The 25,355-nt window shown below is 44.2% G+C and overlaps 2 protein-coding genes across 13 annotated transcripts in view; one reads left to right on the top strand and one right to left on the bottom strand.

The window, feature by feature from the left end:
- Nucleotides 1–7,999, bottom strand: part of appl2 (adaptor protein, phosphotyrosine interaction, PH domain and leucine zipper containing 2) — a 113,117-nt gene extending 105,118 nt beyond the window's left edge. For both annotated transcript variants that reach the window (XM_048554506.2, XM_048554507.2), the window contains exon 1: nt 7,842–7,999. In XM_048554506.2, the coding sequence (XP_048410463.1) occupies nt 7,842–7,895 (54 nt within the window). In that variant the 5' untranslated portion in view covers nt 7,896–7,999. The remainder of the gene's footprint in view (nt 1–7,841) is intronic.
- A 10,473-nt stretch (nt 8,000–18,472) lies between these two features.
- LOC125463117 (uncharacterized) overlaps nt 18,473–25,355 on the top strand; it is a 52,462-nt gene continuing 45,579 nt past the window's right edge. For 2 of the 11 annotated variants that reach the window (XM_048553872.2, XM_048553878.2), the window contains exon 1: nt 18,486–18,690. In XM_048553872.2, the coding sequence (XP_048409829.1) occupies nt 18,550–18,690 (141 nt within the window). In that variant the 5' untranslated portion in view covers nt 18,486–18,549. Of the gene's footprint in view, nt 18,691–18,728; nt 18,785–19,377; nt 19,490–22,081; nt 22,146–25,355 lie in introns of those variants that run through there. The other 9 variants (XM_048553877.1, XM_059654756.1, XR_007249760.2 and 6 more) reach the window with 8 other exon arrangements.

Raw genomic sequence — 25,355 nt, 5'->3', positions numbered from 1 at the left:
TAATCTCCTCCAATGAAAATTATTGAGGGAAATTCAAATCATGCATTTAAGATCACAAAGTGAGGCATAAAGTCTTCCTTTAAATTTGAAACTAATTTGTTACTTAGGTCATGGGTTCTTTCCATTGGGTAATGGTAAAATAAAATGTCACATAATGCCATATTTGATTACTTCAGTGACAACAGTTCATATACAATTCGTAACAGGTTTTGCTTGTCTGACTGGCAACAGAAATATTCAAACCATTCTTCGCAAAGAACAACTAGCGGCACTTAACATTCTGCAAACATGGTTCCAGTTGAGAAGATGTCATATGATTGAGCTAACACATACAATAAAATATGTAAAACTGAACACAGAAACAGAAGTCAGGTCAATTCTCTGTGTTATTGTTTATCCACCAGATGAGCAATAGACCATTTCCTTCAACAGCCTTTGTAATCACTTATTTTTAAATGTTGACATGGTCGCTGCTTTAACAGCAGGCAGTCATGCTGCTGGATGAGTAATTCACAAGTCTGAAGAAATACTCCGGAGATTTGAGTTCAAATTCCATTATGCCAGGTAGGGGAATTTAAACTGAGTTAACTAATAAGTGTGCAATGCAAAGCTTGTCTCATTAATAAAGATCACCAAATTGTAGTAAAAACCCATCTGGTTCACACAGATCCTTCAAGGGTGGAAGTCTGCCATATTTATCCACTCTGAAGCTTTGAAACTGTAGAGCTGTGGATCTCGAGTTAACTATTAACTGCCCTCCAAAAGGACATAAAAGGCCACTCAGTTTATCAAACTGCTTTAAAAACAAAGGAATATGGGTGTACTACACTACCAGAGTTCAAGGTGGTGGCTTAGCCGCACCTTAAGAGTTGGTAGGGATGGGCAATACATTGTTTTTTCCAGAGACACCGTATCCTAAGAAGGAATTAAAAGGAAGCTAATATTTCCAGTGCAAAAATAGTCTCAGCAGCTCTGCCATAAATCTTCAGACCACACCCCATCCGGCCAAACGAGTTAATCGCAGTAAACAATCTGTTTCTGCATGCTGTCCCGTCACTTCATTGAAGTTAGCTGAGACAATTGCCTCTGTTCTGGTGAAACTGTCAGATTTTCAGGTTTTTATGTTTGTGTTTCTTCACACCAGAAAGCATTCAAATGGAACTGCACACATCTTCTACATCCTTCCAATAGAACTCCAATACTGCACACAGTACTCCCAAAGTGCCCTGAGTGGATGTATATACAAATTCACCTTTACATCTCCACTTTGGCATTCTGCACTGAATTCTGTAAACCCCATGGTTTGGGGCTATAGCTTCTCTGAACAGGTGAAACAATGTGGTTGATTCTTATTGCCCTATAAAATAGCCTAGCAATCCACTCAGTTGTATCTAACTGCTATAACATCAGCTATAAAGAAATGAAATCTCACAAAGACAAAGAATCCAACTAAGGCACAAAACACCCCACGTGCAAAAAGATGAACAAAATGCAAACATCTTTAGCCAGAAATGTCAATTAGATGATGCATCTCAGCCTCCTTCTGAGGTCCCAGCACCTTGGATGCCAGCCTTCAGCCAATCTGATTCACTCCACATTGTATCAAGAAATGGCTGATGGCACCAGTCATTGCAAAGACTATGAGACACTGACATGACAGAAATAGTGCTGAAGATCTATGTCCAGAAAAAGTGGTGCCTGTAGCCAAGTTGTTTCAGCACAGCTAAAACACTAGCAACATGGAAAATTGTCCACGTTTGTCCTGTTTTCATGAAAAAAGTACAGTTAAAACCCAGCCAAATGCAGCCCCATTAAATGACTCATAATCATCAGCCAAGGGATGGAAGGGGATATCTATAGTTCAACCAAGTGGTGCTTACTCAATAATAACCTGCTTCACTACATTAGGTTTGGGTTCCGCCAGGCCCACCCTTGACCTCATTTCGGGCTGGTCTAAATGTGTATAAAATGCTGAACATTATGAGAGGAAGTGAAAGTCTTTGACACCAATGTAGCATTTGTCCAAATGGGTCCTCAAGGAGTCAAGAAAAACTGAAGTCAACAGTATATGCGACGTCATCCATTTTGATAGGGATAACAACAAAATGGATTATTTAAATGGCAAATAATTGCAGCATACTGCTGGGCAGAGGGCCCTGGGTATCCACGTGCATGAATCACAAAGGGTGGGCTTGCAGATGCTGCTTGTAATTAAGAAGGCAAATGAAGTATTTTCCTCATTACTACACAGATGCAGTTTAAAAATAGGGACATTATGCTGCAACCCTATAGGGTGCTGATGAGGCCACACCTAGAGTACCGTGGACCTGAGAGTTGAAAAAGGATGTACTGGCATGGGAGGTTCATGAGGTTGGTTCCAGAATTGAGAAGGTTGGGCATATGAGGAGACTGGGACAATAATCACTGGAAGAATGAGAGCAGATCATATAAAAACATTTAGAATTACGAAGGGAATAGATAAGATAGAAGCAAGGAGGCTGTTTACACTGCTCGGTGAAACTAGAACTACAGGACATAGCCTCAAAATAAGGGGGAATATATTCAGGACTGAGCTGAGGAAGAACTTCTTCACCCAAAGGGTTGTCAATCTGTGGAATTACCTGCCCAATGAAGCAGTTGAAGCTGCCTCGTTCAATGTTTTTAAGGCAAACATGGATAGATATTTAAACAGTAGGGGGATGGGAACCAAAATTGTAGTTACAGTATAGAAAAGGTTGAGAGTAGGGTGGTCTGAAATAAAGTTTCAGGGACGCAAGATGGCACCGGCAAGCAAGAAGTTGGTTTGAAGTGTGTCTACTTCAATGCCAGGAGCGTCTGGAATAAGGTGGGTGAACTTGCAACATGGGTTAGTACCTGGGACTTCGATGTTGAGGCCATTTCGGAGACATGGATAGAGCAGGGACAGGAATGTTTGTTGCAGGTTCCGGGATTTAGATGTTTCAGTAAGAACAGAGAAGATGGTAAAAGGAGGGGGGAAGGTGTGGCATTGTTGGTCAAGGACAGTATTACAGTTGCAGAAAGGATGTTTGGGGACTCGTCAACTGAGGTAGTATGGGCTGAGGTTAGAAACAGGAAAGGAGAGGTCACCCTGTTGGGTGTTTTCGATAGGCCTCCGAATAGTTCCAGAGATGGATAGGAAAGGATAGCAAAGATGATTCTCGATAGGAGCGAGAGTGACAGGGTAGTTGTCATGGGGGACTTCAACTTTCCAAATATTGACTGGGAACACTATAGTTCCGAGTACTATAGATGGGTCAGTTTTTGTCCAGTGTGTGCAGGAGGGCTTTCTGACACAGTATGTAGATAGGCCAACAAGGGGCGAAGCCACATTAGATTTGGTACAGGGTAATGAGCCTGGCCAGGTGTTAGATTTCGATGTAGGTGAGCACTTAGGTGATAGCGATCACAATTCTGTTATGTTTACTTTAGTGATGGAAAGGGATAGGTACATACCACTGGACAAGAGTTATAGCTGGGGGAAAGGCAATTATGATGAGATTAGGCAAGATTTAGGGAGCATAGGATGGGGAAGGAAACTGCAGGGGATGGGCACATTAGAAATGTGGAGCTTATTCAAGGAAAAGCTCCTGTGTCCCCTAGATAAGTATGTACCTGTCAGGCAGGGAGGAAGCTATCGAGCGCAGGAGCTGTGGTTTACGAAGGAAGTGGAATCTCTGGTCAAGAGGAAGAAGAAGGTTTATGTTAGGATGAGATGTGAAGGTTCAGTTAGGACACTTGAGGGCTACGAGGTAGCCAGGAAAGACCTAAAGAGAGAGCTCAGAAGAGCCAGGAGGAGACATGAGAAGTTGTTGGCGGATAGGATCAAGGTAAACCCTAAGGCTTTCTATAGGTATTTAAGGAATAAAAGAATGACGAGAGTAAGATTAGGGCCAATCAAGGATAGTAGTGGTAAGTTCTGTGTGGTGTCAGATGAGATAGGGGAAGCACTAAATGAATATTTTTCAACAGTATTCACTCTAGAAAACGACAATGTTGTCGAGGGGAATACGGAGATACAGCCTAGGTGGGATTGAGGTTCACAAGGAAGAGGTATTAGAACTTCTACAGAGGGTAAAAATAAGTCCCCTGGGCCGGATGTAATTTATCCTAGGATCCTCTGGGAAGCCAGGGAGGAGATGCCGAGCCTTTGGCATTGATCTTTAACTCGTCATTGTCTACAGGAATAGTGCTATACGACTGGAGGATAGCAAATGTGGTTCCCCTGTTCAAGAAGGGGAGTAGAGACAACCCTAGTAATTATAGACCAGTGAGCCTTACCTCAGTTGTTGGTAAAGTGTTGGAAAAGGTTAAGGGATAGGATTTATAATCATCTAGAAAAGAATAAATTGATTAGGGATAGTCAGCACGGTTTTGTGAAGGGAAGGTCATGCCTCACAAACCTTACTGAGTTCTTTGAGAAGGTGACCAAACAGGTAGATGAGTAAACCGGTTGATGTGGTGTATATGGATTTCAGCAAGGTGTTCAATAAGGTTCCCCACAATAAGCTATTCTACAAAATGCGGAGGAATGGGATTGTGCGAGATATAGCAGTTTGGATCGGAAATTGGCTTGCTGAAAGAAGACAGAGGGTGGTAGTTGATGGGAAATATTCATCCTGGAGACCAGTTACAAGTGGTGTACCGCAAGGGTCGGTGTTGGTTCCACTGCTGTTTGTCATTTTCATAAATGACCTGGATGAGGGCGTAGAGGGATGGGTTAGTAAATTTGCAGACGACACTAAGGTCAGTGGAGTTGTGGATAGTGACGAAGGATGCAGTAGGTTGCAGAGAAACACAGATAAGCTGCAGAGTTAGGCTGAGAGGTGGCAAATGGAGTTTAATGCAGACAAGTGTGAGGTGATGCACTTTGGTAGGAGTAACCGGAAGGCAAAGTACTGGGCTAACGGTAAGATTCTTCGTAGTGTAGATGAGCAGGGAGATCTTGGTGTCCATGTACACAGATCCTTGAAAGTTGCCATCCAGGTTGACAGGGCTGTTAAGAAGGCATACAGTGTTTTAGCTTTTATTAAGAGGGATCGAGTTCCGGAACCAAGAGGTTATGGTGAAGCTGTACAAAACTCTGGTGCGGCCGCACTTGGAGTATTGTGTACAGTTCTGGTCACCGCATTATGAGAAGGATGTGGAAGCTTTGGAAAGGGTGCAGAGAAGATTTACTAGGATGTTGCCTGGTCTGGACGGAAGGTCTTACGAGGAAAGGCTGAGGGACTTGAGGCTGTTTTCATTAGAGAGAAGAAGGTTGAGAGGTGACTTAATTGAAACATATAAAATAATCAGAGGGTTAGATAGGGTGGATAGGGAGAGCCTTTTTCCTAGGATGGTGACGGCGAGCACGAGGGGGCATAGCTTTAAATTGAGGGGTGAAAGATATAGGACAGATGTCAGAGGTAGTTTCTTTACTCAGAGTAGTAAGGGAATGGAACGCTTTGCCTGCAACGGTTGTAGATTCGGCAACTTTTGGTACATTTAAGTCGTCATTGGATTAGCATATGGACATACATGGAATAGTGTAGGTTAGTTGGGCTTCAGATCGGTATGACAGGTCGGCACAACATCGAGGGCTGAAGGGCCTGTACTGTGCTGTAATGTTCTATGTTCTATGTTCAGTGAAGGAATTAAGCATTATGTGAACAAGCAGTTAAGTGGATCCGAATCCAAGGAAAGATCAGCCATGATCAACATGCCAGATGGCCTACTCCTGCTGCTATTTTTTAGGTTTTTCTGTAACCAGTAGAGACATTTTTTGTCAGATTGGAGTCATACATTGCACAAAGGAAGATGCAAGTTGCTGGAGGTCAATCATCTCGCCCCATGACATCTCTGTAGGAGCTCCTCAGAGTAGTACGCTAGGTCCAAGCACATTCAGCTGTAACATCAATGACACTTATTTGATTGTAAGGTCAGAAGTGGGGGCGTTCACTGATGATTGCACAGTTTTCAAGTAACATTCATACCACAGAAGGGGCAGGCAATGAGAAAGAATCTAACCATCTCTCCTTGACATCAATGGCATTATAAACACTGAATCGCCCTCAACAGCATACTGAGGCCTACAATGACCAAAAACTGAATCATATAAATAGTGGCAACAAGAGCAGGTCAGAGGCTGAGCATTCTGCAGTGGATAACGCTCATCACCTTACTCCTGAAAGCTTGTCCACCAACTACAATGCACAAGTTAGTGTGATGGATGAGTACAGTTCCAACGCTGCTCAGAAAGCTCAACACATCCAGGACGTGGTAACTCATTTGAGTGGTCCCCATCGAAAGGCTTTAAAATTCATTCCTTCACTTCTGACAACGGCAGCAGTGTATACCACCTCCGAGCATTGCAGTAGTTCACAAAATCAGCATAGACATCAGCTTCCATACTCATACCATCTAGAAATCACACACCCCATCTTGACTTGGAATTATATTGCCACTCTTTCCTTGTCACTGGGTCAAAACATGGAATTCTTTTCCTAACAGCATTGTGAATGTTGAACTTGTATTTCAAGAAAGCATTTCACAACTGTCTTCTTAAAGGTAATTAGGGGTGGACAATTGGCCAGCAGTGCCCACATCCTGTGAACAAATTTTTTTAAAAATGGAGCTGACATCACAGGAAGGCTGCATTCAGTCTGGGTCGTTTACTTCCCTCAAGATCTTTAGAGAAGCAGTTGGCTTCTTTTTGATGACCCAACAGCATTGCAATCATTATTTTGCTACCCAGCATTGCTTCTGACCTGACTAAATTCAAACTGATACCTAATTCTCAAAAAGTCAGGATGCAATTTGCAATGTGCTGTGTGGATTGTTCATCCAGGCCATATCATTCCTAATTTGGTCACATAACCACTGCACAATGGGCAGGCACAGAACCTGGAAGGAAGAGTCTTTCCTTTCTTTGTAATTCTTTCTAGGATGTGTCACTAGCAAGACATAATTTATTGCTTATGCCTAATTGTCCAGTAGGTCATGGTGATCCCACTTCGAGGATGTCCCTAAAACATCATGCTGTAACGGAGTCTCAAGATTTTGACCCATGGCAGTGAAGTAATGCCAATATACTTCAGGACAGACCTTCTGCGGTTTGGTGGGCTTTTGGAAGGCATTTGAGTGGAGTTTATGGGATTTTCAAGGGAAATTTGCAGGATTTTGGGGAGAGGCATTTGTGGTATTTCCAAGGGGAGTATTTCCACTGTGGGCATCACAGTGCCGGGGGCCTGTGTTCATTTCCAGTGTTGGGTGACAGTGTGGAGTTTGCTGGGTGCTCCAGCTTCCTTCCATAGTCCAAAGACGTGTCACGCGGGGTGGACACAGTCAGAAGTCACACAATACCAGGTCCAACAGGTGAACACTTCACCTGACGAAGGAACCAGCGCTTTGAAACGTTATGTTTCTAAATAAACCTGTTGGACTATAGCCTGGTTTTGAGCGACATCTGACTTAGTCCAAGCATGTTCACACTTGGCGGATTAGTCATGCTAAAATACGGGGTTATAGAGATATAGGCTGGGGTGGGTCTCAGTCTGGGTGGGATGCTCTGCGGAGGGTCGGCACGGACTTGACAGGCCGAATAGCTTCTTTCCGCACTGCAGAGCTTCTGTGAATTCGAAGGGAGCTTTCGGGATTTTCAAGGGAAGGGGTTTTCAGGGGAGGGGGTTTGTGGGGTCTTCGCTTGGGCCAGGAGGGAGTTGCCTGTTTTCCGGCCTCCTGTCCCCACCAGGCCGGGAATGAGAGCTCCCTATGATGGGTGATCCCAGTCACTGATCCGCTGCACCGGGAATGACCGAGTTTGATTCGGAGCCGGTCAGTACCTGTGGGCTGTCCTGCAGCGCCTCCTCTAGCAGTAGTTTATCCACAGGCGGCATCTTCACCAGAGACCAGGGCAAACAGAAACTCGCAGCTCAGACAGGCCACAAACCGACAGACCGACCAACACAACGACGGTCAGCTCAGCAACAGCGCGCGGCCCCGAGACTGGCCCCGCCTCCAACCCCAGCGCGCGGCCCCGAGACTGGCCCCGCCTCCAACCCAGCCGTACGCCCAAACCCCGCCCTAGCACGCGCCTCCAAGTCTCCGTCGCGCGGACTGACCAAGGGCTGCGGCCCCTCACCCGCTCACCGACTGGAAGGGTCTACAGTTTGTCATGGAAACCGGCATAATGTAGAAGCAGAGCTCAATGAGGACTGTGGAAGATTAGAATAGATTGAAGCTGAGGTATAGGAAATTATGGTTCGAATATAGGAGTTGAAAGGGTGGCATGCAGTGTGAGGCATAGGATATTACAATGTGGGACATGAAGTTATGGTGTGGGGCATCAGAGATTACAGACGAGCATATAAATGGATTTGGACTGGGGTGTAGGGGGTTGCAGGGGCCACAGGGTGGGATACAATGGATTAGAAAGTTATATATCGCTGAAGCAGGTCTGCCTCCACCACTTGCTCTGGCAGCTCATTCCATTCCCGCAAAGTTGCACCTTCGGTCACTTTTAAAACTTTGCATTCTCACCTTAAACCTATGTACTCTAGTTTTCCTCCACCCTGGGGGAAAGACCTTATCTAAGGTTACACAGTGTGGAGCTGGAGGAGCACAGCAGGCCAGGCGACATCGGCTTCACAGTGGGGTTAAAACTCAGAGATTGTAAGAACTGCTGATTCTGGAGACAGATGACACAGTGTGGAGCTGGAGGAGGACAGCAGCTTTGCAGTGATGTTCATGTATTCTGATGGTCAGACCCTGGATAGATAGGAAGGAAACTAGCTATTATAATTCATGAACATCAGCTAACAGCAAAACGATGCAACAAACTTTCCCTAATATCGGTATACTCGGACAAAGAAGGCCAACAGTTTAACTGGGAACAACATAAGCGGAATAGCCCAAGCCAAACATTGACACGCATGGGACTTCCTAGAGGTATGGTTCTCAATCAACAAACATAGAATTGGACCCCATATACAAAGTCATACAGAACTGAATCAGAAATGACACAACTCGCCATAACAGACTGGACAGTATAAATTCCAAGCGTAGACTAGAACAACATCCCTTCATCGGAAGCCTCACTGATAATGTCAGTGATGGTGACGAAACATCTGAATGAAAACGAGCCAGCTTGGTGAGCAAGTCAACAACCTCACCCACAACCCAAGCTACAAATCTTTGCAAAAACCTTAAAAGACCTTGACTATCCACCCTATCCATGCACCTCATGATTTTATAAACTTCTCTAAGGTCATCAGTCAGCCTCTGACACCCCAGAAAAAAAGCCCCAGCCTATTCAGCCTCTTCCCTATAGTTTACACCCTGCAATCCCAGTAACAACCTTATGATGTGAGATATGCTGCAGCAGGTTCTTGTGTAGCTTTGTAGCTCAGGTTGTGGATATAGTGGTTGGTTCACTCACCAAGCTGGTTTGTTCATTCACAAATGTTTCATTACCCTGCTGCATCAGTGCTGCCTCTGATAAAGCGCTATTGTGTTTTCATGCCTGCTATTTAAACTCTGGGGTCCATTGGAGTTGATTACCTCATAAACGGCTTTTCTTCACAGTAGTGTATATATCGGGTCTAATTCTACGTGTTTATTGATGACCTTATTGATGGAGAACCAGGTCTCTAGAAATTCCCATGTTAATCAAAAACAAATTGCTGGGAGAACTCAGCATGTCTGGCAGCATCTGTGGAGAGAAAGCCGTCAACTTTCTGGGTCAAGTGACTGTTCTTCAGAACAGGCAAGTAGAATGTTGGTCTTTATTTCCAAAGGAATGGTTTTGAGAGGTTTTAACAAAACTATATAAGGCACTGTTCAGACCACAGTTGGAATACTGTGAATAGTTTTGGGCCTTTTATCAAAAGAAAGACAAACTGACATTGGAAGCTGTCCAGAAAAGGCTCACTAGACTGATACAAAGCTTACAGGAGAATGTCTTTTGGGCCTTTCTACTCTTTAGAGTAGATTGGACCTGTACTCATTAGAATATAGAAGAATGAAAGGTGACCTTATTGAAATTACAAGATTTGTAGGGGGAGAAAAATCAAACAAATGTGGAAGCTGGAAATCTGAAATCAAGTTTCTGGTTTTGCTTTTGAAGGGGACTTGAAAGCGTAAATGTAAAAATGTACGACAGTCCAGGACCACAGGCCAGTGTCTCAGAATAAGTGGATGCACATTTAAGACAGAGCTAAGGAGGAATTCCTTCTCTCAGAGGGGAGTGAATCAGTAGAATTCCTTACCAGAGGCAATTGAGTTTTGGATGAGTTACTGACTTAGGATTTCCTAACCTTGAACTTTTGTCTCAACCAGTAATATGCATTTGTTTTCAAAGAAGGCTGCAATGTTTTATTTGTCTTGTTAGATTCAGTGATGCTAGAATACCTGCCCCTGCAAAAGGAATTTCTGGTTCTCCAATTTTCCACTTACCTTATCCAATATTTTATTGTTAAATATCGGCTTAAGAGAGGGACCATAGACAGGAAAAATTATCATGGGAATGAAGAAACAGCAGTGCTGCACAAACGTACCCTGTAGTTCCTACCGCAAATGGCATTTTCAGCTTATCCACTTAGTCTAGGCCCCTCATCATTTTTAATATCTCTGACAAATCACTCAACCTTCACCTGTAAGGAGATCCACAGCTTCTACAGTACATCAAGATAACAACATTCTCATCCATGGAAGCATCTGTGTGATTTTTTTCTGCACTCTTTCTATTGCCATCACATCTTTGAAATAATAAACATTCCTGGATGCATGGTATTTAGTAAAGATAGAGAAAGTCAAAAAGGAGGAGGAATTTCAGTATAGATTGAGTAGAATATTAGTGTTGAACTGAAAGGATGTCCCAGATGAGTCAGGAAGAGAATCTGTTTCAGCTAACTTAAGAAGAGAATGTTTCAATTGAGGATTATTCACCAGTTAAATAGAACCAGTATTTCATGCAGGTTTAACATACCTTCCTTCATTTTGTCATCAAATTGCACTTGACCATTTTACTAGATGATGGTTTGATGTTACAGTATCAATCTGCGTGAGGAGTCTTATTCTGATATGGCAGTCACTATTGCATTTGCTGCAGAGGAAGACAGTGAGGAAATAAAGTGCATGATCTCTGTTTTGTCTTAGTATTTTTCTCAGTCAGCTGGTTTCCCATTTCTGCTCTCATTTTTCCAGTAATCTTCCAAACACCTCGGCCTCCTGAGATAACAAAGTGTAGAGCTGGATGAACACAGCAGGTCAAGCAACATCTTAAGAGTACAAAAGCTGACATTTCAGGCCTAGACCTTTCATCAGAAAAGGGGAAGGGGGAGAAGGTTCCGAAATAAATGGGGAGAGAGGGGGAGGCGGATTGAAGATGGATAGAGGAGAAATTAGGGGGAGAGGAGACAGACAAGTTAAAGAGGCGGGGATCGAACCAGTAGAGGTGAGTGTAGGTGGGGAAGTAGAGAGAGTCAGTCCGGGGAGGACGGACAGGTCAAGGGGGTGGGATGAAGTTAGTAGGAAGGAAATGGGGGTGCGGGTTGAGGTGGGAGGAGGGGATGGGTGAGAGAAAGAACAGGTTAGGGAAGCGGAGACGAGCTGTCCTGGTTTTGGGAAGCAGTAAGGGGAGGGGAGATTTTGAAGCTTGTGAAATCCACATTGATACCATTGGGCTACAGGGCTCCCAAGCAGAATATGAGTTGCTGTTCCTGCAACCTTCAGGTGGCATTATTGTGGCACTACAGGAGGCCCAGGATGGACATGTCGTCTAAGGAACAGGAGGGGGAGTTGAAATGATTCGTGACTGGGAGGTGCAATTGTTTATTCCGAACCGAGCATAGGTGTTCTGCAAAGTGGTCCCCAAGCCTCCGCTTGATTTCCCCAATGGATATGTCTTCATCTCCAGCAGCCACCTAGAAACCGATATCCATTTCAAGCCCACCGACTGCCACAGCTACCTAGAAAACACCTTCTCCCACCCACCTTCCTGCAAAAATGCCAGCCCCTGTTCCCAATTCCTTTGCCTCCTTCGTATCTGCTCCCAGGATGAGGCATTCCACTCCCGTACATCTCAGATGTCCTCGTTTTTCAAGAACGTCAACCTCCCTCCCACAGTGGTCGAAAACGCCCTCGACCATGTCTCCAGATTTCTTGCAACTCATCCCTCACACCCCGTCCCCGCAATAACTACCAAAAGAGAACCCCCCTCATCCTCACGTACCACCCCACCAACCTCTGGATCCAACGCATCATCCTCTGACACTTCCGCCATCTGCAATCCAACCCCACCACCAAAGGCATTTTTCCCTCCCCACCCTTGTCTGCTTTCCGGAGGGACCACTCTCTCCGGGACTCCTTTGTCCGCTCCACACTCCCCTCCAACCCCACCACACCCGGAACTTTCCCCTGCAACTGCAGGAAGTGCTACACCTGCCGCCATACCTCCTCCCTCACCCCCATCCCAGGCTCCATGAAGACTTCCCACATCAAGCAGATGTTCACCTGCACATCTGCCAATGTGGTATACTGCATCCACTGTACCCGTTGTGGCCTCCTGTACATGGGAGAAACTAAGTGGAAGCTTGGGGACTGCTTTGCAGAACACCTCCGCTCGGTTCACAACAAACATCTGCACCTCCCAGTCGCGAACCATTTCAACTCCCCCTCCAATTCCTTAGACAACATGTTCATCCTGAGCCTCCTGCAGTGCCACAACAATGCCACCTGAAGGTTGCAGGAACAGCAACTCACATTCCGCTTGAGAACCCTGCAGGCCAATGGTATCAATGTGGATTTCACAAGCTTCAAAATCTCCCCCTCCCGCTACTGCATCCCAAAACCAGCCCAGCTTGTCCCCACCTCCCTAACCTGTTTTTTCTCTCACCTATCCCCTCCTCCCACCTCAAGCTGCATCCCCATTTCCTTCCTACTAACCTCATCCCGCCCCCTTGACCTGTCCGTCCTCCCCGGACTGACCTATCCCCTCCCTACTTCCCCATCTATACTCTCCTCTCTGCCTATCTTCTCCTTTATCCACCTTTGATCCGCCTCCCCCTCTATCCCTATTTATTTCAGAACGCTCTCCCCCTCCCCCTTTTCTAGGCCCGAAACGTCAGCTTTTGTGCTCCGAAGATTGGCCTGCTGTGTTCATCCAGCTCTACACTTTGTTATCTCGGATTCTCCAGCTTCCAGTTCCCGTTATCTCTGGTACAATTTTAGCATCCTGAGATAACAGCTTTTAGTGACTGCCTCCAGTTGTTCATGTCAATATCAGTGTTGGGCTCCTTATTGTCATATTCATAAATGATGTAGGTGGGAGCGTGAGGGGGTTGATAAATAAGTTTGCGGATGACAGTGAGGAATAAGGTCTTAGGTTACAGGAGAGTGTAAAAAGATTGATCAGATGGCCAGCTCTGAGGCAGATGGCATTTAAACTTTGGTAGAAAGAACAGACAAGAGAGTACTCAATGAATGGCAAGACACTACGAAACTTAGAGCGATCTTGGGATGTTTGTCCACAGTTCTCTGAGGGTGGCAGGACAGTTAAGAGGGTAAGCTTGCCCTTATCAGTTATGGCATAGATTATAAGAACAGGGAAGTCATGTTGGAGCAGTACAGAACTTTGGTTAGGCTACAGCTGGAGTACTGTTGCAGTTCTGGTTACCACACCTTAGGAAGAATGTGATTACATTGGAGGGGGTAAAAAAATTCATCAAGATGTCTCTGGTACATTGATGACATCACTGCTGTTGCTTCCCTCGCTGCTTTGGAATTGGAAACATTTTTCAATTTTGCTTCCAGTTTGCACTCTGCTCTCATCTTCACCTAGTGCACCTCTAACTGTTCCCTTCCCTTCCTCAATATCTATGTTTCCATTTCTGGGGATAAACTGGCAACTGATATCCACTACAAAACCCATTGACCTCCAGAGTACCTGGACAATATATCCTTGCAGCCGGCACCCTGTAAAAACTCTATTCCATTCTACCAATTTCTCTATCTCTGTTGCATCTGTTCTGATAATGCCACCTTCCACAGTGAGACCTCAGAAATGTCCACCTTTTTGCTCAACTAAGCATTCCCTACCACTATGGATGACAGAGCTCTTAACTGTGTCCAACCCATTTCCTGCACTTTCATGTCACCCCTTCTTGTCCCTCCCACAACTAAGATTGGGTCCCCCTCGTCCTCCCCACTAGCATTTGCATCCAAAGGATCATAAACTACCATTTCCATCACCTCCCTTGAAATGCCGCCACCAAACACATATTCCCCTCCTTTGTAAGCATTTCACAGGGACTGCTTCCTCTGAAACCCTGAACCATCTGTCTTCCACTCCCAGCATCTTCCCATGCAATTGCAGAAGGCACAAAACCTGCCGATTTTTGTCATCCCTGCACACTATCCAAGGTGCCAGTCACACCTTCCAGATGAAACAGTGATTTGCCTGTATTTCACTCAATCTAGTTTTACTCTATTCACTGTTCACAATGTGGTCTCCTTTGCACTGGAGAAACGAAATGCAAATTGGAAGACTGCTTTGCACAACACCTAGGTCCTGTCTGCAAATATGACCCCAGGGTTCTAGTTGCCTGCCACTTCTATTCTTGGGCCTGCTGTAGTACTCCAGCAAGGCTCAGCACAAGCTGTACCACCAGCATATCATTTTCCACCTGGGAACCCTGCAGACTTCAGGACCTAATGTCAAGTTTAATAATTTTAGAACTTGACTACCATCTTCCATGTTGTTTACTCACTCCTCACACCCCAGATCCTATCATGACATGGATTGCTTTCACTTACTGTTGGCCCCCATTAGTGCAAGTATCGATGGTGAGGAGATTGTGGCCCAGTAGCCAGTTCACTGTACAAATGGTCTTTGGATGAACAAATGTCAATCCATCCAATGATATTGCTGAGCCATTTGCAGACCTCATTGGTTTAGCAAAGAATGCTGATGGACTTAACATATTCCAAGACCTCTGTCTTGCCAATCTTGTCCCAACAGAAGATGCTGAAGATATATTAATGGTAGAAACTGTTCAGACTTTTCTCCCTCCAATTATTTTCTCTGGGTCTCACCACCAATGTAAAATAATTCCCTGATAAGGGTTTGGTGCACTTTTATCTTAATCTCAGGTAAACAACGTTGAACAGCTTTTTGCTAGTTCTGTCGTGTAAATGGTTGCAGTCCATTTCGTCTGGAGGTCTAAGATGGACCATGTCCGTAGGGACACCACATACAAAATTCTGGACTTCAATTCTTTGAAGAGGTGACCAAAGGTGTGAATGAAGGTAGGGCAGTGGATGTAGTATATATGGACTTAAGCAAGGCGTTTGATAAGGTTCTCCATGGTAGGCTCATGCAGAAAGTAAGGAGGCATGGAATAGGGGGAAAAGTGGCAGATTGGGATTCAGAATTGTCTGACCCTTAGAAGAGAAAGGGTGGTAGAGGACGGAAAATATTCAACATTCAACAGTTACGAGTGGCGTACCGGAAGGATCTGTTCTGGGTCCTCTTCTATTTGTGATTTTTGTAAATGATTTGGATATAGGAGTGGAAGGCTAGATTAGTAAGTTTGCAGATGATACAAAAGTGGGTTGAGTTGTGGATAGAGTGGAGGGTTGTTCTAGGTTACTGGGGACATTGAAAGGATGCAGAGCTGGGCTGAGATGTGGCAGGTGGAGTTTAACCCTGAAAAGTGTGAGGTGATTCAGTTTGGAAAGATAAATTTGAAAGCAGAATACAGGGTAAATTGAAAGATTCTTGGCATTGTGAAGGAGCAGAGGGATCTTGGGATTCATGTCCACAGTTCCATAAAAGCTGCCACCCAGATGGATAGAGTTGTTAAGAAGGTGTACGGTATGTTAGCTTTCATGAGTAGAAAGATTGAGTTCAAGAGGCGTGAAGTTGTGCTCCAGTTATACAACACTCCTGTTCGGCCATACCTGGAGTATTGTGTCTAGTTCTGGTTGCCTCATTACAGGAAAGATGTGGAAGCGTTGGAAACGGTACAGAGGAGATTTACCAGGATGTTGCCTGGAACGGAGGGAAGATCTTACATGGAAAGTTGAGACAGCAAGGGCTTTTCTTTTTTGAGCGATGAAGGATGAGAGGTGACTTGATAGAGGTGTACAAAATGATCAGCGGTATAGATACAGTGGACAGCCAGTGACTTTTTCCTAGGGTGGAGGTAGCTATTAATAGAGGGCATATTTTTAAAGTGAGTGCAGGTCGATAGAGGGGAGATGTCAGACGTAGGTTCTTTACTGAGGGAGTGGTAAGGGCTTGGAATGCATTGCTGGGGAGGGTAGTGGAGTCAGCCTCATTAGGGGCATTTAAGCGGCGATTAGATAGCCATGTGGATGATAGGATAAGGTGGGGGTGGAGGTTAGATTGACCTTAGGTTTAGGATAAAAGTTTGCCACAACATCGTGGGCCGAGGGCCTGTACTATGCTGTACTGTTCTGTGTTCTATGTTCTAAGGGAGTAAGAATGTACCCAATGCTGACCTCATCCTGATGGCCACTTTTGGCTACAACTAGCTGTGAGTAGACCCTCGGTACAAAATCACCAAGTGTCACTAGGTTCTGAGGTTCTATCTGATCCTGGTTTTGTGAAGGATGGATCTGGCCTCGTTATTGTGGAATCCACCAAGTAGTTGGACTGTTCTTTATCACTGGTCCTTCATGAGGAAATTTGCAAAGAAAAACACCTTTGACCAGAAGTTCATCAGGAAGCATTCAGCACATAGAGTCCTCAAAACCCTGCAGGAGAAGGAGGGGGTGAAGCCTGAACATACTGTCATAGTCATTTGGCAGAATGCCTCATGCCCAGAACTTTCCAACAATCACTAAGACATTATTTAGCTGGTGGCGGGAAGAGCACTTCCTATGAGATTCTTCTTGTATGCCTGGTCTGTCTGCACCATCGTATGCTGCGCTTGAAACAACTGCGAAGTGTAGATACTGTCAGAAATCTCCTGCTGGAGTGCGCCTTTACAAGGGACGTCTAGCGAAAGATGCAGTGGACTTTGTTGAGGTTCATCCTGAGGAGTTCCGTGACGCAGAACTCTGTGCTCTGCAGTCTGTTCCCCGAGACACACACCAAGGCAAACATCGAATGTGCCTGGAGGATCATCAACCTGGTGAAAGACACTCTAGTCTGCCCAAAACTTGCTGGTCTTCCACAGCAAGGACTGAGTGTTGCAGACTGGAATGTATCTGTGCCCTAAGGTCTGTTCCTTGGGAAATACATTAAACAAATAATGAATTTGCCTGCAGGACCATCAACCTGGTGAACCTTTAGTCTGCCCAAACTTGTTGATCTTCCAGAAGGAGTTGACTCTAACTGGTACATTCCAAGGTCCATGGCTGAGGGACACACTGAAGCTTGGGGAAGCTGCTGTCAAGGCACTTTGGAGGAAGACCGTTGTCTAAGCACTTTCTGGTGAAGTTAAATGGGGGTCTATTCAGTTGTCAGACCCTCCCAGTGCCTCAAATGTATGTAAATATACTCTTGTACAAGTAAGAGATGCCATTGGTTTGCTGGATGGAGTCAAACTTCAACGTTTGTTCTCAGGAAAGGTCAATCGGCCTGAAACATTAACTCTAATTTGTCTCCACACAGATGCTGCCAGACCAGCTGAGCTTTACCAGCAATTTTTATTTTTGTTTCCAATATTTGTTTGTTTCTTTATATGCTACTGTTTGGAACCAAATTACTACAGGGATTACACATATATATATATGATATTTTGTGAATGAAGCTTTAATTTTGAAATAAAAAGTAAACAGTCCTTCTGTAGGTGACAGCATTACTTCAGAGTATATGTGATACAAAAGTTGTGAACCTTCGGAACAATGTGTAGGAATGACTGAAAATATTTTAGTTGAGGAACTGCAGGCTTGCATCTGCAAGAAGCAGCATGGTGGCCAGCATTGCTACCTCACAGCACCAGTAACCTAGCTACAATTCCAGCCTTGGGTGACTATTGACTATTGTGTGGGCTTTGAATATTCTCCCAGTGTCTGCGTGTGCTCTAATTTCCTCCCACAGTCCAAAAACTTGCAGGTTAGGTGGAGTGCCAATGCTAAATTGTCCATAGTGTCCAGAGATGTGCAGACTAGGTGGATAAGCCGTGAAAAATACAGGATTACTGGGATGGCGCGCCTCTGGGTGAGATGTTTTTCAGAGGGTCGGGTTGGACTCGATGGGAGAATAACCTGCTTCGGCAGATACAAAGACAACATGTCTGCTTTCATAAAGCTTTGTAGCCTAAACCTACAGCAGACTCCAGAATGTTGTAGCAGCCTGAAAATGGCACACGAATCCACTCTGATAGTAGCCTCTTCGGCATCATCATTCGCCCCATCCTCGTGATTGACAGCTGCTCCCCCAACCCCGACAAGTCCCATGCGATCGTCAGGGACCAGCACCGCCCACTACCGTGATTGACGGCCACCCTCCGCTTGTCCATGTGATCGTCTCTGGCGGTCAGCCGAATCTGGCTCTGTCCCCTCGCCGTTGATTGACAGATCATGGCCGGGCCTTCTCGCCGAAGATCCTGCGCGCTGGTGATTGGCCTACTCCGTTGCCGTGGTGACGAGGGCAGGGCTTGGAGTGCGGTGGAGTTAGTATGGGCTGCAGCAACTCAACAGCGACTGCCACCGAAAGCGGAGGTATGACCAGCGGCGGGGGGTGGGGGGGGATGGTGAGAGTATTGTCGGAGGTGAGGCTGAGGACTCAGGCTTGAAAGAAGTGAGGGAATCACAGGTGTGGTGGAGGCCATTCGATTCAGTCATGCGATGAGCATCATTGGCACTAAACAATCTCCTGCTTCTATTCAACACACTTGCGCGCTGTTTTTACTCAAATAGGTCTCTATTAGCGGCGGGCGAATGGGAGAGAGTGTGAGCTCAGGGCTCAAGAGGAAGGGGTTAATGTGCGAGTGAATGGGGTGGGGGAGAGAGAAGCAGAAGGATTCGCGGTAGGGGTGAGGGAGGGGATGGCAGAGAATGGGGAGGGAGTGGTGGCGGGAGAGTGAGAGGTGACCGGGTCGAGAAGGCAAGAGAGTGCGGAACCTGAAAAGAGCTTGGAAGGGTTAGGGAGTGAGGGGCTCCCGAGGTGATGGGGGAAGAGTATGTGAGGATGGCCTTGCAGCGGTGGAGTAGGGACTCAGTTGTGTGTGTATGTCAAAGAGAGGGGGCCTGACAGGCGGACTGGAATCGGAATGGGGCAGGCAGAGATGCATGGGTTTAGGTGCGGGAATTGTGAGAGAAGCGAGCTGCCAGCCACAGGTTTAGGGCTGGGGAATCAAGCGTGCGATCCGACATGCCCACTGGCCGGATTCCCATCTTCGGGAGGATGTTTCTTTGGAGGATCATGGGAGTTCAGTGGAGTAGAAATCCAATGTGGTGACTCCATGGAGCTGGTTATCTGTGAGGTTCAACTTGGCCCTCGTTGCCATGCTGTCGGACAGTAAGCCAAGTTTGTGTCTCACTCAGATAATGAGAACTGTCGATGCTGGAGTCAGGGATAACACAGTGTAGACCTGGAGCAGCACAACAGGCCAAGCAGTATCGGAGGAGCAGGAAAGTTGACTTTTCAGGTCGGGATCCTTCAGAAATGGTCGACTTTCCTGCTCCTCTGATGCTGCCTGGCCTGCTATGCTCCTCCAGCTCCACACTGTGTTATCTTTATAAGCTAAGTTTATGTGATCGCTTGGATAAAATTGAGTCTTAATTTTTGCGGAACCTGAAAGACTCCCTGAAGCATCAAATTTTGAATGTTCTAAGAACAGTTTTATGGTTCAACTAAAAATAAATTAAGTCGTTTGTCATCTAGTGGTGAGTGGTGACACTTAGCGAAAACATTTGCAGCAAGATAACAACAGCTACTGTTAAGTAAAACCAATAAATGTTAGAATAATCAGGTCAGATGGTGTTTGTGTAGAGAAACAACCGTTGTCCCGGCCATGATATCTTCAGTTCTGATGATGTGTCATTGTTGACATAAAACATGAACGCTACTTCCACAGATGCTGTCTGACTTGAGTTATTTTCAGATTTCACTCATCTGCAGTAATTTTGCTTTTGTAACAGGGAAAATAGTGTGATTGAAATAGGTTTGAGAGGAAGAAAGTCAAGTCATAAACCAGAATTTTAACTTTACATCATACTGACTTTGGAATGATAGATTAGGCATAACAGATAGCAACATAATGAATAAAACAGTCAATGAACAGTGGAAAGTAATCAAGTGTAAAGAGTCGATATTGACAGTGTTGCAGACTGGCATTTTCCAAGGTCCAGGCTTACATGCTGAGGTAAATGCTAAAGTTTGCAGCATCTGCTGACGAGGCACAATAGGGAAAGACCACCATCTAAGCTACTCCTACCAAATGGTAACAAAGATCTGATCAGTTGTCAGACCGTCTCAGTGCCTCAAAGTGAACAGAAATAATTTCCTACCTAAGTAGAAAATGCCTTTTTATTTTTGCAACTGTCGAGAAGCTCTGAAAAATATCAAAATTCCAATATCTTTTTCTCTCTGTGAAGACTGTACAGATATGATTTAGAACCTTTATGTGCGTACAGTTAACTTTTATAAATAAAGTAAATTTTTGAAACAAAAAAAGTATCTGTTCGAATACAAGACCTTGCAATGAAATGATGTTACATCCACTGCTACTAAAGCAAAAATACTGAAGAATGCAAGAAATCTGCCATAAAGATTTTACAAAATGTTAGAAATGCACAACAAGTTAGTATGTAGATGTGTAATTTAACAGCACTAATCAACAAGGAAAATGACATGATATAAAATGAGAGACAAGCTTATAAAAAATTGAGATCACAGACTCAGAAGATATGAAGAATAACAATAGATTCTGGTAGGGTTTTGCAGGATTTGGTACTGGGACTTGTGCTATTTATGATGTACATTGATGATTTTGATCTGAATGTTGGGAGTGTGATCAAGGAGTTTGCACATGACACAGTTTGCAGATGAACTGGTTATGTGGACAGAGCAGTGGCAAGTGAAATTCAACCTTGAAAAGTGTGAATAATACACTTGGGCAAGGCTAACAAGGCAAGGCATTACACTATGAATGGTAGAACCCTGGAAAGTACTGAAGATCAGATAGCACTCTGCACATTTGTGTAGGTAGTAGGGCATGTGGATAATGTTGTTAAGACATCCAGGATACTTGCCTTTATTGACCAAGGCATCCAGCATATGAGCAGGTCAGCTATAGTGGAACAGTTTAAAATACTGGTTAAGCCATAACTGAAGTACCATATGCAGTTCTGGTTGCCACACAAGAGGAAGGCTGTGATTGCATTAGAGATTTATCAGGATGCTGCCTGGGTTGTATGCACTGAACTATGAGGAAGGATTGGATGGGCTGGGACAAAAACAGAAAGTGCTGAAAAAGCTCAGCAGGTCTGGCAGCATTTGTGGACAGAAAGCAAAGTTAACGTTTTGGGTTCAGTGACCATTAGTTGGGGTTAGTTTCCTTGGAATTGCAAAAGATGAGAGTGGACCTCATATGGATGTATAAGATTGAGAAGCATACATAGGGTGGATAGAAAGGCACCTTTTCCATTAATAGATGGGTCAAGAACAAGGGGAATGGATTTTATCTAAGAGGAAAGTTGAGATTTTTTTTCACCCAGAAGGAATTGACTGCCTAAAAGGGTATTTGTGTCAGAAGTTCTTATAATATTTGAACAGTATTTTACTTCTGTTGCAGGCCATGAGCTGGCAAATGGGATCAGTGTGGTCAGATAGATCTTTGACTGGTCCGTAAGCATGATGGGCTGAATGGCTGATGCCTGTGTTATAAAAATCTGAGCTATAAGGAAAGCGATGAGTTGCAAGGAAAAGGCCTTTTAAGGATATTGAAGACAATACCAGAAGTTTTCAAAAATAGCAAAAGAAATTGTTAAGAAATACTAAAGTACAAGAAATAAGGGGGGAAATGTTATAAATTAAGGGAAGAAATGAACTTTATTTTTACTTTTATCAAATTCAATGGAGATAATATTGATTAGGATTTTATTTCAGAAAGAACGGTAAGACGATTGTCCTTATCCAGCAGATCCAAGTTCTTGCTACCTGTGTGAATAAGGTAAGTCAACAGGCGCTGTGGGAACAGATGGTGGAGAAAGTGAACAGGGACGTGAAACATGGTTGTCATGGGAAGCAGTATTTCAAGAGGGTAAATACTTTTCTCTGTACAAGGAGTTCTGAAAGTTGTTGCTTGACTTGTGCAAGAGTTAAGAATGTTTCACAGCCAGACAATTTAAGAGTAAGATGGGGGGGATCCAGCTGTGGTTCATGTAAAAACCAATGACGTAGGTCGAACCCTGATAAGACAGTTTGAGGAGTTAGGGGACCAAATTAAAATGCAGAATCTCAAAGTTCATCTCGAGATTGTTATTGTGGCATATGTCAATTGGTTTTGGGATAACCAAATCACAATCTTAAAGTTGTGGTTGAATGAGCGATGAGAGTTATGGGGTATTTGGTTTACAGGACATTGCCACCAGTACTAGGGAAAGAGGGAGTTGCTTCTTGAAGTGGGCACTGTTGAAACAGGTAAAAATTGAAATTGCTAGAGAAACTTAGCAGGTTCTAGTGGCAAATGCGAACAGAAAACAGCATTTTGAGACCAGTGACCCTTGTTCAGAACAGAGTTAAACTCGACTTGAACTGTTAACTGTTTTCTCTCCACAGATGCTGCCAGATCGACTGAATTTCTCCAGCAATTTCTGTTTTCAATTTTTCAGACCTCCAGCATCTTCAGTTCTTTGTCTTATTGGGCAAAAACAGAGCTGGGGTCTTGGTGAATTGAATATCCGGGTAGTTGATTACGCTTTAATGAAGGCAAGGGAAGGTTTTGGAAAGGGTAAATTCAAAGGCTGTAAGAAAACTGTCAAGGCTGTGGAGCAGTAATTTAGGAAAAGTCAAAAGTCAGGAAGGATCAAAGATCTGCACAATGTATAGCGACAAAAGTAATCTCAAAGAAAAACATAAAATCTAAAGGCGCTATATTTAAATTCATGAAGTACTGGAACAAAATAGATAAGTTAATAGCTTAGTTAGAAATTGATGAACTTGACATAAGATAGAAATTTTGCTGCAGGTCAACCAAGATTGGGAATTGATTATTCTGGGACACTTGACCTGACAGTGATTTAAAATGAAGAAGAATGAAGGTCATCTGGACAAATAGAGTGGGTAAAGATGATATAGGGAGTATCTTAGCTCAGAATGCAAGTTGTTTTCATGATCCTGGAACAGACTGGCACCTTTGTTGTAATCTGGCTAGGGCCAATAATTTTTACCTTTAAGCCAAAGTGTGAGACCTGGGGGATTAGTAAGATGATACTGCTCACGATTCTTTTCAATTTTCACCTTTCCCTGGTCTTGAAAACTGTCTCTCAGCTTCCGTCTGTTGAATCTGCCACCAGTTTGACAAATAGTGGGATGGAATGAGGTAAGGAGGGTGAAATGTCTGCACACCCTCTAGTTCTTAGAGGTATAAGAACAAGTTGGTAATAGAATTTGAAGACATTCTGTGCCCGAAAGAGAGTAATAAATATTTAATATTGAAATACTGGACAAGGAAATTAGATCCAAATATGCAGTTAGCATCATTTAGCACGACTTCAATGCATTGAATTTCAAGAGGCAGTGATCAACACGAAGAGATAACTGTACACAAATGATATCAAGCACGGGGAGATGACGAGGAAGTAGTGAATCTACCAGTTGGTAAACCAGTGGATAAAGCTTCTTCTTAGCTTAGTCTGAATGCAGGTCAATGAATCTGTCAAATATCCAAATTTATGCTAAGATGGCATTAGAGAAGAGCTTCTGAGCTTGGGGCATATCCATTCTGTCTGTTTTTTTTTCGTTTGTTCTTACTTTGGTTTTCTCTCTTTTTTTTCATTTTTTGGCTGTCATACTTTATTTGCCTCTTGGTGAGTGCGGACTCATGGTAGTTGCCATGCGGGCCCAGTCTGGACTCGTGATAGTTGACGAGTGGGCCCAGTGTGGACCTGTGGCAGGAGAGAGCTTGGATTCCTGGCAGCTTCTGCATCAATGAGACTGTCCTAGCGCTGACTCATGGCTGCTGTGGCAGAAGCAAGCTTGGGCTCCTAGCAGCGTCTGCATCCAGCGCAGATTCGTGGAGGCGAATTTGGGCACAGTACGAGATCCTGCAGCAGCAGCTTCATCAGCGAGGTATTCTTGTAATGGACTTATGGTGTTTGCGGAGTTGAGGTTGGACTGGTGTGGGACCAGGCAGCATTTCTATTTGCATTGGTGATGTCTGCTGAGGGCATCGGTGGAGGTGAAATGGGGTCGAGGAGTGCGACTTTCGTTCCAGCAGCGGCAGCTTGGTTAAGGGACTTGAGCCTGGCCACTAGGCCCAAGGCAAAGCACTTAACAAGAAGGACTATAAAAGTTGACCACTTTTTAAAAAAATTCTTTATTCTTTTGCCTTTATATTTTATGTTTTGGTTTATTTTTCTGTGTTTTAAGATGGCACTGGAGAGTGGTGACACTACACAATACTTTGCACTTTATTTTGTAACAAAATACACGTGATGATAAATCAAATTATTTCCTTATCTGGAAATTCACTTTGAAATATTTGGAGAGAAGGGAAAGAATTATCTACAAAAGTTTGCTGTAATAACCAACAATAATCTCATGAATTGGACTCAACTTTCTGCCGTATTGCCATGCAATTTGAAGCACTCGTTGGGCAGTCAGGAGAGAAATAATCCCTAGAGCCATTTAACTGGCTGCAGAATGTGTAGCTTTTCTTTATAGCTGATTGTTGATCTTAGCCTGGTTATGAGGAAGAGATGCCAATTCTGTTATTGAGGTTAAAGTGAAAATCATCTTGAGAGCTTACCTCACATGTACCTTGTGGCAGTCAGTTTTGGAACACAAACAGAGAAATCAGCATGTGATGTCTGTCAGACATTTACCACAAAATAGTGAGAGATATGGAAGGTCAACATGAGTGTCATTTTTAACCTATGTACAAGATGGGTTTATTGTGTTTTCTTTGAACAGGTTGCCAATTGAAGTCTGCAAAATGAGAAGTACAGTATTGTTAAACATGAATAGTTTATAACCTGCGTCTCTCTATTCAAGTTGTCTATTTAAATTGTGACCTTTATAAATTATGACAGAACTTATAAGACCGGGGATATAATTTTAGGGTGAGGAGTCAGAGGTTCAGAGGAGACCTGAAGAAGGATGTCTTTAACCTGGAGGGTGGTAAAAATATGGAACATGCTGCCTGAGAGTGATGTGGAGA

This window comes from Stegostoma tigrinum, chromosome 25, assembly GCF_030684315.1.
Source record: "Stegostoma tigrinum isolate sSteTig4 chromosome 25, sSteTig4.hap1, whole genome shotgun sequence".
Lineage (NCBI taxonomy): Eukaryota > Metazoa > Chordata > Chondrichthyes > Orectolobiformes > Stegostomatidae > Stegostoma > Stegostoma tigrinum.
The sequence above is the reverse complement of the archived record's forward strand: the minus strand, read 5'-3'. Positions and strand labels throughout refer to the sequence as shown.